The 16970-nt window shown below is 33.5% G+C and overlaps 1 protein-coding gene across 1 annotated transcript; it reads left to right on the forward strand.

Annotated features, from left to right (window-relative positions):
• The first annotated feature begins 3532 nt into the window (after positions 1–3532).
• On the forward strand, positions 3533–5142 carry LOC106767538 (phenolic glucoside malonyltransferase 1). The gene has a single exon (XM_014652461.2). It carries the CDS (start codon positions 3538–3540, stop codon positions 4981–4983), a length of 1446 nt encoding a protein of 481 aa, XP_014507947.2. The 5' UTR covers positions 3533–3537; the 3' UTR covers positions 4984–5142.
• Positions 5143–16970: the final 11828 nt, after the last annotated feature.

The following is a 16970-nucleotide window of genomic DNA, read 5'->3' on the forward strand; positions in this document are numbered from 1 at the left end:
TAAATGAAATAAATCTAAAATTTTAAAACAATTTTAAATAAATTTTATATAAAAATTAAGTTTGGTATAATTTTAAAAAGAAATAAAATTATTCTATTTAAAAAAAAATTGAAATTAATTAAATCAAAATAACAAATTCAAATATCATGATTTGAGGTGATAATGGCACTAATTACATCAGTTTAACACACAATTTTTTATTTTTTAAACAAATTTAGAAAATAAAAAATTAAAAAAAAATATTATGTGATATATCTTTAACTTTATTAGTATAATACTAACAAAAAACTTGACTAATAATTTCAAAATAAAAATTAAAGTGAGACATATAAAAATAAAGATTTTATTTAAAATTTTCTTACAAAAGTAAAAATAAAAGAGATAGAAGAAGAAAAAAGGAAATTGATACACGGATGGAAAAAAAAGATAAAGACATGAGTTATTTCACAACACTATAGGAAGGAAGGTTGAAATGTATGGAGGTGCAGGATCCTTTTGAAATTGACACATGTGTCGGCCCAAAGTGTTGACTCATGGGTTATGCACACGTACGTTGGCCCAACTCCTAATCCAGGTCAATATCTGTGTTAAACTATTGTGTTTGTTTAATTAATTATTAACTTGAGTGAACAAATTAATAACTAGATTGGATTATTTAAACTAGTTAAATTTCATTATATTCAATTTCTTAAAAAAAATTATGATTAAATCATTTATTCGATTGATCATTTTTATTCTTTTATCGTATAACCGAACTATCTCTACATGTAAAGAGGTACCGCTGGCAAGCGAGATAAATATCTAATTCCAAGCAAAATAAATATGAAGGTCATTCGGCCGGGCAACATGAGTGGAGGCTGGATGGGCAATCTTAGCTGCAAATACTTCTTAAGGGACATCTAGAATCAAGGTTAAGAGTAAGCATTACTTAGTGTAACGGGATGAGATTGGCGGTGATTAAGATTCCATTAATCTTAGGTCCATCTAAAAAACTATAAATAAAGGTTAAACGTAAAAGGTAGATGGTCACATTTATTGTGAATTTAAGACTTTGCTCTCATCCCATCCAGATTGTTTAGTGAGTTAGACATTGAAATACTTTTGGCACGTATCCCTACCAATTTGGAGCGCGAACGAAGGATAATTTAGATTAAGGACAAATACAACTATCCAAACAGTTTAGAAGTAAAAATACGAAGATGTGTTTTATGGAATTGTTCAACCCTATATTAACCTTTATTATTATAAATTTATTTTAAAAGCATGTAGAATTTGTTGCATTTATTTACATTTCATTCTAGATATCATAATTTGAGTACACGTGTCTACACAAAGATCACAATGTAATGTTAATTTTTTTTTCTTAAACACTAAATTTATATTATTAAAACAAATTTAAAAACTCTTAAATATATTTTGAGTTTTTAAATTTGAAACTGACTATTTAGTTCCATAATTCAAAAAATACTTCTTATAATCATTGTTTCAAATTTCTTTTTCATAAATACTTGAAAGGAAAACAAACGTATCATTTGCACAAAATATGAATGACTTATAATTATTACTTCTATAAGAGTGTTCCAAGTCATAATCTTTATTTCATTTAAATTCCAAGCTTAATGGAGTATTATGAACTTTCAGGAAATTTGTTTTTCTAAAAGTTTTGTTCCTTGACCTTGTCATAAGTCCTTTGAATTATAATGAATCTTTATCAAATTCTTCTTATATAGGATCCAAAGATAATCCTGTATTATTAACAATATTTGTAATGCCAAGGCTGATAATGATCCAATGCAGGTGTAGCTTTGCAAAAGTGGTATGGTTAGTATCAGCATATGGTACCAAAGTACCAATACATATTAAAAGTAATCGGCTCAATACCACATTTGGTCCTTATTTTCTTTGACTTTGTTCAATGTATGACTCATTTTTTTTAGTGTTCAATGTGGTCTCAATTTTCGTAATTTATACATAATTTGATTCTTTTTTATGTAGAAAAACCAAACCCGAATGGCGCCACCATTGTCACTATCTTCATTCACAATCTATAGAAAAACCAAACCCAAATTATGTCACCATTATCACCATCTTCGTTTAGGCGAAACTTGCAGATAAACCAAACCTAAATCGTGCCACCATATTTGTTAACCATGCACATAGCCACCTATAAATCCCAATAAATAAAACCAAAAAAATGAAAGTAGAAATCTATGTGGGTTTAATTCTCCTAAATCGAAAGAGAGACATGGAAATCGCAAGCACAATCCGTGACACCACCATTACAGAAATCCTAATTTAGGTGTGATTTTGGGATTTGTGATTTAAGAAGATGGATTCATAAAGCTTTTGTTTAGACTTGGAAAGCACGTTGGTGCAATGTAAAAATGACTTGATTCCATATTATAATTTTGGCTTCAAGAGATTCTCATGACATTTTGCAAAAATCTTCCATCTTGGCTTTCATTCAAAGTATAATTTTTTTGTTGAGTGAAATCAAAGGGGTCTTGGATGTGGTGATTCTATTGGGTGGCCTAGGGAATGAGAGAGAGGTGTGAAGGAGATGATAAGGAAGTAGTGGCAGTTGAGATATGATTTTGGAGGAACAAAGTTGCTCTGGTGGTGGCTCCAATAGTGATTGCATTCACAATGGTGAAGGAAAGAAACAACATCACATTGCCACATAATCAATTGTGCAAGACGATCACGTAAGCAATAATCTAACAACTCATTCAAACACTGTGTACGTGTACAGTTTACCATTAACAATTTAGATGACGTTATAAAAAAAAAAAGACCAAAATGAATATAAATAAAGAAAATTTTGAGACCACAATAAACGAAAAAATAGTAAAGACCAAAAATATATAACAAATATATCATAACTTTTAAAATAATAAATTATAAAAACATATTTATTGAAAACTTATAATTTAAATATATAAAGAATGAACTCTTCTAATTTAAATATACATTTATATATTAAATATGCAATTCTAAAGATATTACAAATAGTTTTTTATTATCGGAATGATTCTTCTAATTTAAATATACATTTGTTTATTAGATAAAAGAAAACAAAAATATTTGTTACTAATCAATTATTATGTTAATTTTATAATTTAAAATAAATAAATTTATATTCAAATATTATCTTTTAATTTTGTTGTTATTACTATTATTTGTATTAATATTATTGTTAATATTAATAAAATTTATTACTATTTTTATTATTATTACTGGTATTATTAGGTGTACTTTCTATACTTCATTATTTTAATATAAAAAAATATTATTAGAATAATATTATTTAATTTTAATTTATTTATTATAAAAATGCTCATAATAAATTATTTATTTTAATATAATATTGGTTATATTAATTTTTTAATACAAATTAGAAAAAAAAAAAAGAAGACCCCGTGGGTCACGCACGGGTCCTAGTTACTATTAAAAAACTCAGGGTGAGATGGCCACGTGAGAGTGAGATTACCATTCACTATTATTTGTGTCAGGTGCTGATGAAAACAATGTGAACGAATGAAACCTTTCAAAAGTTTATATATTAGAAAAAGATTTTGCAGAAGCATAACGAAGTTCTTAGCCATGGAGGAAGCAAGAAGTTTGAAAGTTGTGGAAGTTTGCAGTGTGGCACCATCAGAGGCAGCAGCAGCAACTACCAATTGCTCCACTCCGACATCTTTGTCTCTGACATTCTTTGACCTACTATGGTTAAGGAGTCCCCCAGTCGAACGTGTTTTCTTCTATCAACTTCCCAACACAACCATCTCCTTCTTCGACACCATTCTTCCCAATCTCAAACTCTCTCTTTCTCTCACACTTCAACACTTTCTCCCTCTTGCTGGCACCATCACATGGCCCCTTGAATCTCCACACCCCATCATCAACTATGTCCCTGGCGATGCCGTTTCCTTCACCATAGCTGAATCCACCACTGATTTCAACATGCTTTGTTCCAATACCTGTCAGGCTTCTCTGCTCCATCATCTGATACCCCACTTGCCCACTTCCGATGAACAAGCATCCGTGATGGCCCTCCAGGTTACCCTTTTTCCTGGTTCTGGTTTTTCCATCGGAATAACCACACACCATGCAGCCACGGATGGAAAAGCCACAACTTTGTTTCTCAAAGCATGGGCCTTTGTTTGCTCCAATAACTTCACAGAATCGTCGTTTTCGTCGTTGCCAAAACACCTCACGCCCTTCTATGACAGGTCAATGATAAAGGACACCAAAGGAATCGGTGCGATGTATTTGAATAGTTGGTTGAACATCGGTGGACCAAACAATAGGAGCATGAAAGTGTGGGATCTTGGAGGTGTAAATGCAATGTCAGCCGAATCAGTCAGAGGGTCGTTCGAGTTAACCTCTTCAAACATCCGACAGCTGAAGCAACATGCAAATTCTAAGCTTGACGAGAATGCTCATGTGTCAACATATTCGGTTGCTTGTGCTTATGTGTTGCAGTGTTTGGTGAAGGCAGAACAACCTAAGACGGATGGAGTGGCGTTTTTGTTCAGTGTGGACTGTAGGACTCGTATGGAGACACCCATTTCCTCCACGTATTTTGGAAACTGCATCATTGGTCAGAAGGTTATGGGTGGAACAAAGAAGTTGTTGGGAGATGATGGTTTCATCAATGGTGTTGAAGGGATGAATGAAGCTTTGAAGAAGTTGGAGGATGGAGTGTTTAGTGAGGCAGTGACTTTGTCTACAATGATGAAAATTGCGAGAGATAATCGAATACTTACAACTGCAGGGTCACCACGATTTGAGGTATATAGTATTGATTTTGGATGGGGAAAGCCAATGAAGGTGGATATGACATCCATAGGCAAAAGTGGAGCATTCTGCATTTCTGAAAGTAGGAATGAGAATGGAGGAGTTGAGATTAGTTTGGTGTTGAACAAGCAACAAATGGAAACTTTCGTTTGTCATTTTAATCAAGGTCTTCAATCCCTTTAATGCTGTACAATTTTCAAGGATGCTCTTGTTTGGGAAAATTTATGTCTTGATCTAATTGGCTTTTCCCGTTTTTTCGGTTTTTCTGTTTTGTTCTTTTCTATGCCTATTGGCTTTTTCTCTGTGTTTCTGTGAGTTAGAGAAAAATATGAAATTTTTCATTTTTTCTTTTAGTTCCTTTATCTCTCTTTCCTTTTAATATCTGTGGGCATGCATAACTCTTCTCCATAACCATTATCCTTGTTTGGCTTGTTGCATAGTTCGTCTTTTTCGGTCAGAACTATAATATTGGACAAAATCCAATATCGTATCAAAGGGAGAAATCCTGCTTTCTTTCACTCCCACGATTTATTGATATTATGGAAGAGGATTCACAACGCCACCAGCTCATAGGAAGGAGTTATAAAAAGAAAAAAAAAAAACAAGTAGAAGAATTCAAGGATTTTATTTATTTTTCAGAACTATAATGGACAAAATCCAATATGGTATCAGAGGGGTTAATCCCGCTTTCTTTCACTCCCACGATTTACGGATATTATGGAAGAGGAATTCATGACACCACCACCCTTACTGTAGTTCAGAAGGAGTTACAGAAGTATAAGAATTCAAAGGTTTATTTGTTTTTCAACCAGTAGTTAATGGCACATCAACAAATCACAACACTCTACGGTTAATTCTTTCAAGCATCTATGACTAACAAATAACAAGTAGACTAGTGACTTCGTGCTACTCTCCACCGCATAACCATCATTCTCTTCTTGAGACTAGAGGTTATTGAAACCGTCAGAATAACCTCTAATTATTAGTTTCCTATATCAAAAAATAAACTTTCACACGTAACCATTTAAAGGACCACTCCTGAATTCCTTATCACCACCATTCACATGCCATCATACCTTTCGATCATATCAGAGAATATAAGATACATCATTATACCATTTACAACTAACAATAGAGAAATCACTTAAAATAAGCTAGAAAACCCAGACTTACTCGTCCAACGACCAGTTTTCACTTGCCCAATGAGAGCAAAACCAGTGAGCTCTCACAACCCAATCAGTTGGCTCGCCTAGCCCTTGGAACCAAAGCCAAAACACTCAACAAACTAGCCCAACGAACCAATCAATTCGCCCAGTGAGAGCGAAAACAGAGAACTCCCACAGACCAGGAGGGAGCTTACTCAACCTTGAAACTCACTGCTAAAACCCTTATTTACTCGCTTAGCGAGCAGTTTGCTCGCCCAGTCCCTCTACATAAACCATCAGCCCTCTAAATTTTCCAAGAACGCCACTCCAACCTCTCATGTCTTCTCCCATGCATTTCTACCAACTTCTAACACTTCTAAATGATAAGCAAAGCTATAACCAACCTGTATATACGTATATACTCCAATCTAAACCAGTATTGACTCCTTCTACTATGAAATTTCCACTTAAAATCAACTCAAAGCTTACTTTATGGACCAAAACTCAAATATACCAATTTTCACTCTTAACCAAGCAACTTAGGGGTCTGAACAAGTCCAATTTGACTCAAAAGCAAACCCTAATCTCTCTATTTTACCTAAAACCTTTTACTTCTAAAATAAATTATACTCAAAACCTCAAAATACACTTTAAAAGTCAATGAAAAACACAATCTATCATCTATTATGCAAATCTAGGCCATCTACATGTTCAATCATCATTAAAAGTAGTCCCAAATGACATTACCAAACATCCCAAATTCTCATTTCTTCCATTTTACCATTTCTTCCAAAAGTCAACTACCGACGCCACCCCTTTTAACCAAAATGATCCTAAATTCTACAAATACAATTCCATTCAACAATTCAACCAAATATAACACCACCATTACACCAAAACATCATTCACAAGGTTATCACAATCCAACACAGATTCATACAAGACATCAAACATCACATTACTGAATTTACCTAATCAAACACAATTATCAACAAGTCACTCATCTCAATTTCAAGTAAATCATCATCTTATCATAAGAGTTCATTAATCATACATAAATTTCAATAATTTAACCATAAACACGGGCTTCCTTTACTTGACAGAAGATCAACCTGCTCTAGAAAACCTAAAATAGTTCAACATACATGAAGCTCTAATCTGCTCCTACAAACAATAGAAAGACTATCAGGATAAATCGTTAGAACCACTAGTCAGCAAAAACTTAAACTAAAAACTCAAAGGACACATGCAAGCCGAGGAGGCCCACATGCAATAGATAAAGAAAGGATCACAGAAAATGGGTCGAAACTTAACTTACTCAAAAATAAAAACTGATTGGTCTGAGTTAAAGAAATCACCACTAGGATTACTCTAACGGTCTTAGTTCTTCAATCAGATTAACAGAGAAGAAGAACTCCTAGAAAGAAATTCGAAAACTTTAGAAAAATCATTTTTAGAAAGATAATGTGTTTTAAAATTATAAAACTTGTTTATAACAAACTATTTATATAAAACCATTTAATATTAAAATAATCAAATTTTACTACTTCTAAGATACCACCACTTCTAAAAATACTATTTTTATGAAGTTTTACATAGAAAGTTTATAACTATTATTTGGAAGTGTATCGGTATATGATGAACATAAAACGTATATGCATTTAGTGACAAATATTTTAAAAGATAACATTGTAAATGTTGAGATTTTAGGATCTATTTAGGTTGAGAAACTTTCATACCATTGAAGTGGCATAGATAGGCTGTGACAACTATAGGAAATAATCTTAAAAATTCTGGAATCGAGACTGATAAAACATATTAAAAGTTCCATAAAAGATCCAACTTACAAATTTTTTGTGAATGAATTTATTAAACATGATAACAATCCATCTTAAAAATACATTACAGCCCTTCTTCTTTGTTTACATTCTTCTCTCTTCTCAACATAAGATTCTCTTTGAATGATGTTTCCGATTCCTCCACATAACTCTACAAGCAAAGAATGATCAAAGAAAAAAACAAACAAACATAGTAATCTTAAATCCAATAACCAAAAGTAAATTAAAACCTTTTTACGTTGCCTGAAACTTGCAGCGTATTCCCACTTTTTCCGTCTTCTAAGTACTGCTTCGTATATGAGGAAGGGGCGAAAAGGGAAAATAGAAAAAGATGGGAATCCGTTTGTAATCGTTAACTCTTTGGCGGCCTTGTATGCTTCGGATGCCTTGGCATATTCTGCCGCCGCCAGTCCATAATGCTGGGAAATCGCGTAACTCTTTCCCATCATAGCATGAAAATTCCCTCCCGTAATGTAATAGTTCATTGCCGCTTCTTCATAGATTCTTAGACTTTCAGCACTACCATAATCGTTCAGATCGGAAACCCCGTCTGCAAAATCCATAATCCAAAGCTATGGAATGAATAACAGATTTCGTAACAAAGAAGCAAACAATTTCTATTTTTCTTTTTATTTTCAGGCCAAGCTTTTTTTTCTATATAATTTATTATTTTAACTAGGCTTAATACCTCCAATGGTCTTTAGATTTGTCTCTCCGTCTCAGTTTGGTCCTCAAGTTTTAAACCGTCTCAATTTGGTCACAATTTTTGTAAAAATGCAAATATTTTACCCCAACCGTTAAGTGCTACCAAACCACGTTAATATTAATTATTTTTATTATTATGATTAAATTCAACGAGTGACGTGTTTCCCATCTTAATTTCACCTCACATGACTGAAAAACATCTGACGACTGAAACCAGATCTTCTCCTCCTCTCCCTTGCGTCCTCCCCTCTCACCGCTTTACCGGTGTCATCACCAACAACCACCACCGTCCAACAAAACACCAAATATTTAAAAATTTTCTCCTTTGGTGATACCTATTGCATATATCTTCATCCCTTCACCAAGCCAACCAAATCATCTCCTTCAAACCCTCAAAACCCTCTACAACAAGCTTTAACTCAAAAGCAAAACCCCACTTCACCTTATTTCTCTTTCTTCTCCGTTTAACTCCACAGAGACCCTCGTCAATGAGCAACACCCAGACCAAATTGCAGCGTCAAAAGATCGGACCTTTACCCGACCAAGACAGAGGTTGGACTCGAAGACCTCTCCACACCTGAACCCTTTTCGTTTGGCGGTGGTGGCAGAAGTAGCCGTGGTGGCGGAGGAAGGAGAGAAACTCGCGTCCTCTGATTCCCTGTAGGTTTGATGATGGCGTTGATGGAGCGACATAGGGAGCGGCAGAAAGCGTCGTACTTGGTCGTGGCCGGGGAGAGGAACGTGAAGCCGCCGCCGTGGAAGAAGACGACGACAGGAAGGGTGGCGGCAGAGGCGGAAGTAGTGGGAGAGAAGAGGTGGAACCAAAGGTTACGTGTGGCATCGACATTGACGTCGGAGGTGGTGATAGACAGTTTTTGTGTAGATGATTTTTTGGCATCCTGCAACGCTGTTGCAACTATCAAGTTACTTGTATTGGTTTACCTATCCTATCTTCCTTTTATGATTTCGTTTATCTTCCTTATGTGAGTTAAAAATTTTCTCTTTTACGTCATTTACAGCTGTTAGGCGATGAACTTTAAAAATTTTCCATCTTCAGCAGCACCTGCCACATACGCTATCCTATTCCATCTCGGCATTGCTGCAGTTCCATTGCTCTATGTACTTTTCTGGTTGAAGGTATTCTTGCTTATATTTTATTCAACATGTTTCTGTGGTGGTATTTATTTCTCCATTTAAAGTATGGTGATCTTAATAAATGAGAAGCATAAATTATAATTGCGTTTTATAGATACATGTTTGTGATTTCGTGTCGGATCTCAGTTTCGAGGATTATCGTTTATTGTCTATAAGTTTCAGCCAATTGTAAGGAATTTTGAAAGTGGATATAGATCTGGCTTAGATCCCTTTATGAAGACGAGGTTGGATCGTGCAAATGCTTATCTTTCATATCTCATTTGTCCCTACCAATAATCCACATTGCACACATCTTCTCCTTTTCGTGTATCGCTGTCACCATACGACACCCTACCAATAACCTGTGTTGTTCATCTTGCAGGTAAAAATAATTTTTCTGGTTTGGTACACAAACGGAGGAGAAGGGGTGGTCGGCGACATTTTTTAGTTTCAGAGGGAGAAAAGGTGTGAGTCGGGGGGTTTGATGGTGGAGGAATGAGTGAAATGTGATCAATGATTGGAAGGAAAAAGAAAGACCATAGCCACGTGGTTTTAATGATTTTAAAACATAAAAAAAATATTTACAGCTTCATTTAAAGTTAACGCGGTCTCAATACATTTAACGGTTGGGGTAAAATGTTTGCATTTTTACAAAAATTGTGACCAAATTGAGACTGTTTAAAACTTGAGGACCAAACTGAGATTGATAGACAAATCTGAGGACCATTGGAGGTATTAAGCCTTTTAACTATAATAAATTTATATCAAATAATAAATAATTAAAATTTTAGATTGGTTACCATAGTTAAGTTTTAAGTGTCCAATAAATGTAATTACCTACCTCTTTCCTTACCTCTGTATTTATAGGTTTCGAAATGGACTTTTAATTAGGGTTAACCCAATTGCGGCCCAATATCATCTAAGTATACTTTTACCTTTTTAATCAAATTATAAAATATTTGATGTGTAAGATACTGAACGGTCATCAAGTCGGTACCAGACTGTTCAGACTAACTTGTGTTGAGATTTTTGAAGTTGACTTTCTATGATGTTGATGTAGGGTTGGAAACTATATCTTCACACTTTAAACCTCTTCGATTAGTTCAATCTATTGCTCTTCCTCTGATATCTTGTTGGTTTTCTCATATGCAGTCCAATTCCGAGCGGTGGGGCTAAAGGTACTTCGACACTTAAGTTAGTTTTTAGTTACCGATCGATTACCATATTTAAGTCTTAAATGTCCAATAAATGCAATCACCTACCTATTTAACTTACCTCTGTATTTATAAGTTTTGAAATGAGCTTTTGATTAAGGTTGGCCCTGACTCAATATTATCTAAGTATGTTTTTACTTTGTTAATCAAACTATAAAATCTTTGATGTGTAAGATACCGAACGACAATCAAGTCGGTACGAGATAGTTCGATCTAACTTTCAAAATTTTAATAAATTAAGTTTTTTTTCCTCCTTCTTTACTCGTTGTACTCTTCTTATTCCTTAATCGGTTTTCAAAAATTGATTAAGAGTTCATTAGTTTTCAAAAACTAGTTCGAAATATATATTTTTCTTAATTGGCTTTGGAAAGAAATGTTTACAATTTTAAAAATAAATATCTTTTAATACCATATAAATTTTGGAAAAAAAACAATCAAAGTATTAATATTAAATTATTTATTTGATTAAAATAAAAAGGGTTAAATATGTTTTTAGTCCCTTAATTATTGGGCGATTTTGATTTTAGTCCCTCTTTCAAAATAAGGTACAATTTAGTCCTCCATGTTTTGGAAACTTTGGTTTTAGTCCTCCAAAACTAACACCGTTAAAAATCTGCTGATGTGTCTAACGTTTGTCCACATTGATCTTCTCGGATGGATGAAGCCAAGCTGCTGGACCGTTGCTTGCTCTCCAACGCTGCAACGGGATGAACATGTTGAACATAAAAGGGCTGGACCGAGAAGGACATCAACCTGGATTGTTTCTTCTCAAGGCTGCGGAAAAGATGTGGGCAGCAGCTTGCTTTTTTTTTATTTGATGCAGCCCAGATCTTGCAAGCTGGACGTGATTTTTATGTGGGCCATGATGCTTCCAAGTTGATGCAACGTGGAGTATGATGAAGGTTGTTGTGACCGTGTGTGCTCTCTTCAAGCAGCAGGAAGTTTCCAAACAAATTGCTTGCTGAATCGTGGCAGCTTGATGGCCCTGCACCTCTTTGCTAGACAATGCTGCTACACATCTTAGTTGTTGTCCAAACCGTGTGGACCGTGTTTAATTGTGTGGCTATTGCAGCTTCAAGTTTGCTGGGCCAGCTTTCACCAAAAGAAAAATTACAAATGGCCGGACAGCATGCTAATTGCTAGACATCACCCCCTTTTCAATTTAAGCACACCTATTTCATAAGCCCAAAAGGTTAAAATGACCATAGTATCCTCCTTGTTGTCCACACTTCTATGTAGAGAGTTTTGAATTGTGTGATAACCCTCAATATGTCCAAAATTATATTTCCAAATTTTTTCCTGAAAATAATAATGCAAATAATTAGCTCAGAAAATTCAAATTAATTAAAATTCGAATTTCCTGTCAAATTAAGCACAATTAGCAAAAACGGGAAAATACCGGACAATTAAGCACAATTCCCTGATTAATTCTAGCACAATAAACTAAGTGTTCAATATCAGGACGAGTAACAGTAAGATAATTCAATTTTCCAACTAGTGTTCTATATTTCTCAGGATCTGACATAGGCTCCCCCTGTTTTGGTAGAAGTATAGTATTAGGATCCATGGGTGTATCCACAGGTTTTGAATTCATCAACCCAGTTTCCTCCAAAATATCTAGTGCATATTTCTTTTGAGATATAACAATACCACATTGGATTGTGCCACCTCAATACCTAAGAAATATTTAAGTTTGCCAAGATCTTTGGTCTGAAAATGGTTGCAAAGATGGTGTTTCATCTGAGAGATGCCATGACTATCATTACCTGTAAGAACAATGTCATCAACATATATTATCAAGTAGACAGATCCAACACTTGAGTGACGGTAAAAGACTAAATGATCTGCCTCACACCGAGTCATATCAAATTGTTGAACAACATTACTAGATTTTCCAAACCAGGCCCTAGGAGATTGTTTTAGGCCATATAAGGATTTGGGAAGACGACATATTGGAAGGGTAGACTCAGTTGTCGGAGCCGAAAGAGACAAGGTAGTTGACACTTCAATTGAGTCACTTGGTTGTTGTTGAGAAACACTTGGTGAACTAGGCACAATTGGAGGATCACAAACATCAAGAATATTGATAGTATTAGAAGGAGACATGTCAGAAGAAGAATGCTCATTAAATAAAAGGAAGACTCATTGAAGGTGACATCTGCAGATATAAAATAACAATCAAGAGAAGGAGAAAAACACTTGAATCCTTTCTTTGATTTAGTAAAGCCTAAAAAAACACATTTGTGTGATCGAGGAGCTAACTTATCAAAATCAAAACCAAAATTATGAACAAAACATGCAGACCCAAAATTTTTTAAAGGTAATGGGTGAAAAGGTTCACGAGGAAATAAGATAGAATGAGGTATTTTATTTTCTAAAACAAAGGAGGGCATGCGATTAATGAGATAACATGTAGTAAGAACAGTATCACCCCAAAAATATTAAGGAACGTTACCATGAATCAAAAGAGTACAAGTTGTTTCAATAAGATGTCTATTTTTGCGCTCAGCCATCCTATTTTGTTGAGGTGTATAAGCACATGAAGTTTGGTGGAGAATACCATGGGAAGCCATAAATTGTTGAAAAGAATTGGAAAGATATTCACGACCATTATCACTACGCAAAGTTTGAATAGAAACACCAAACTGAGTTTTAATTTAATTATAAAAAGTTTGAAAAAGATACAATAACTCAGAATGATTTTTCATTAAAAACAGCCAAGTACATCTAGAATAATCATCAATAAAAGTAACGAAATATTGAAAACCTAAATTAGACTTAACATGACTAGGTCCCCAAATGTCAGAATGAACTAAGGCAAAAGGGGACGAAGCACGTTGTGAGACAGTATGAGGAAAGGAACTACGAATATGTTTTCCTAATTGACACGACTCATAGACCAAATTGGACAACTTGGATAAGCTAGGAACAAGTTGTTGTAGTTTGGCAAGACTGGAATCATCAATCTGAGCATGAAGAAGAGATGGAGACTCCATAATTTCATCAATATGTGTAGTGGGGCGAAGATGATAAAGACCATGAGACTCACATCCGGTGCTAATCACCTGTCTCGAACTCCGGTCCTATGAACAAACAAAATCTTTGTTAAAAGAAATATCAAAATCAAGAGAACGAGTTAGACGACTAACAAATAATAGGTTAAAAGGAGACCCAAGGACATAAAGAACATTATCAATGGATAAAAAAGGAAAAATGTTAACAGTCCCAACACCATGAGCTAAAACTCTGGATCCATCAACCATTGTAACAGAAGGTAAAGGATTTAGAGAGGACAAAGAAGAAATTAAAGATTTGTTACCAGTAATGTGATTTGTGGCTCCCGAGTCAAGAACCCAATAATCAAAAGAAGAAGATGGACTCAGACTAATAAAAGATGTACCTGTGTGTGCTATAGATGAGGTGGAACTAGAAGGTTGTTGATCCTTATACCATTTGAGAAATTTACTGAAAATAATAGAGTCATCACTAATATCAGATGAAGGAGGATCCATAGTAGGCGATTATGATGATGGAGTAGTTTGAACAATTGCAGTAGATCTAGGAGGGCGACCATGTAATGAATAACACCCGTCAATCGTGTGGCCTACCTTGCCACGATGGTTACACTTGAGACGTCCTTTTCTCGGTTTGTGAGAGTGATAGTAGTCATGACATTGAGATGCCAATGTAGAGGAAACATATGTATCATTGGTGAGTCTACTAGGTACACGCAAAAGAGTGGAACAAGTAGAAGTCAAATGGGAACAACAGGTGAACCCAAAATCTGATCACGAGCATGAGAATACTAATCAGCAAGGTCATGCAATGCTAGCAGCATGAAAAACTTTGACTGTTGCTCTATTTCTTTGGCAGAAGTAGAAGAAGGAGACAATAATTCATTAAACTCATGAAAAAGAGCATGAATTTTACCCATATAATCAGCCATAGAGTCTTGACGCCGAGGAGCAAGAACATTGAGAAGATCATGACAAACACCATAAAAACGTTGAGTATCATTGGTGTATAATAATTTAGCATGTTCCCAGATTTCAAAACATGTTTTGGAGGCTACCCTTGAGAACAATGCATAACTGAGCATCAACTTTCAACCAATGGGTAACTGCAATGGAATCAATAGTTGTCACGTTCTGAGTAATATGATCAAGATACCCTTGACTCTTAAGTCAAAGTTTAACGTCTGATGTCCAAGTTGCATAATTAGTACCATTTAACTTATCAATAGATAAATGCACATTGACATAATTAGCATATATGGACGAGTTACAAGCCATGAACAAGCAAGAGAGTACAAAAACTAGAACTTAAAAAAGGCTCAATCAACACAGTTAGGTAGTGGTGAGCCCAATGAAGGTGGTCGGCGGTGGAGACAATGACACTAACGTCGGCGACCACAACTCTAACAACGACGATAATTGTAGTGGGCAGGACCAACAAACAAAGAACCTTATACTCTAGATACCATGTTGAATATAGTGAAAAACTGTATTTGGGATTAATCTCCCTTATGTTAAATACACACGTAAGTTCTCTATTTATAATAAAAGAAATATGAGATAAGTCCAAAATACAAATAAAAAATAATAACAAACTAACTAAAAGATAAAAATAAAAATAAAAATTAAATAAAAAATAAAAATAATATATCTTAATATATATATATATATATATATATATATATATATATATATATATATATATATATATATATATATATATTCATTTCAACGTCAAAGAAAAGCAGCAACGAAAATTAAACGAAGTGCACCTTTTCCTGCCTAATTTTTCTATAACTTTTTAAATAAGTAATCAATAATTGATAAACTAATTGAAATATATAATAAATTTTAAAATTTATTAATTTTAATTAATTACTTTTATGAGAAAAAAAAGATGGAAACTCTAATTGAAGCCTCGTCGTAATTTTATATTCAAAATCAAATTAAAAAATATATTTAATTAAATAATATAATTATAACGTTTTATTATTATTAAATCGATTTATTTTAAAAATACTTTATTCATTTTAAGAATTTTTTTAAAATTTTAAAAAACAATAGAATAAAAAATGTTATTAAATGTTTTCACTAGACTTTTTGTTAAAGAAAAGTGTTCAATTAGAATAGAAGTGTTATTTTGGTAGACTTTTCATGTATTAAGGTTAAAAGAACCTTATAAGAACTGCCAGAATTTTTTGTGGTACACAGATAAATTAGTCATAATAACGAAAAGTATGACGGAAAAAATAAATAGGGACATTGGTGTGTGTTTACTTATAGATAAATTTTGAAAAGAGACATTGGGATATAATTAGGGATGACAAAAAAGATCTGCGTACGTGGATATTCGCAGATAAAATTCGTGATAGATAGTTAATATCCGCAGATATTTATTATCTGAAACTGCGGATAATGAGTATTTTAATACCCGCTTATAAATGGGTCGGGTGCGGGTATTATACTATCCGTACCAGCAAAAAATAAAAAGAAAATTTAAATTTTTAATTTATTAAGTTAAATTTAATTAAAATTAACATTAATTTATATTTTACAAGTTTAATAGGTCATATTGTCTTACTCTTTACCAAATATACGTATTGATTATTGATTATTGGATTTGATTGCCTAAAATATATTACATTAATTAATAGGTTAGATTGTCTTACTCTTTATAAAATATACTGTATTAATTATTGATTATTTGGTTGGATTGCCTAAAAATATACTGTGCACTAATGGTTAATCAATGAACTTGTCTGTCAGAAACTCTATAAATATATAATTGATGTCTAGGTACAATCTTTCTCTTTTATCCTAATAAAATTTATACTTTTTTATATCTTGAGCATCGGAGTGTCTTCAGCACGTCAACAACTCATGGAAGTGGATGACATTCTAAGAAAATTGAAGATCAAAAGAGAACAAAGCAAAAAAAGGACGATTGACCCTTGAACCAATTCAACTGAAACAAAAATTAAAATTTAATTTATAATTAATTTAATTTATATATTTTTTGTAATTCTATTTAATTATTTTAATAATTTATAAAAATGTATTTTTTTAAATATTTGTAGGTATTCACATATATCCACAAGTAATTATTTAACCGACCCATTG

Source organism: Vigna radiata, chromosome 1 (genome assembly GCF_000741045.1).
Source record: "Vigna radiata var. radiata cultivar VC1973A chromosome 1, Vradiata_ver6, whole genome shotgun sequence".
Lineage (NCBI taxonomy): Eukaryota > Viridiplantae > Streptophyta > Magnoliopsida > Fabales > Fabaceae > Vigna > Vigna radiata.

Excerpts from the sequence above, each read along its gene's own strand:
- LOC106767538 (XM_014652461.2), top strand. The coding sequence starts at position 3,538 with ATGAAACCTTTCAAAAGTTTATATATTAGAAAAAGATTTTGCAGAAGC.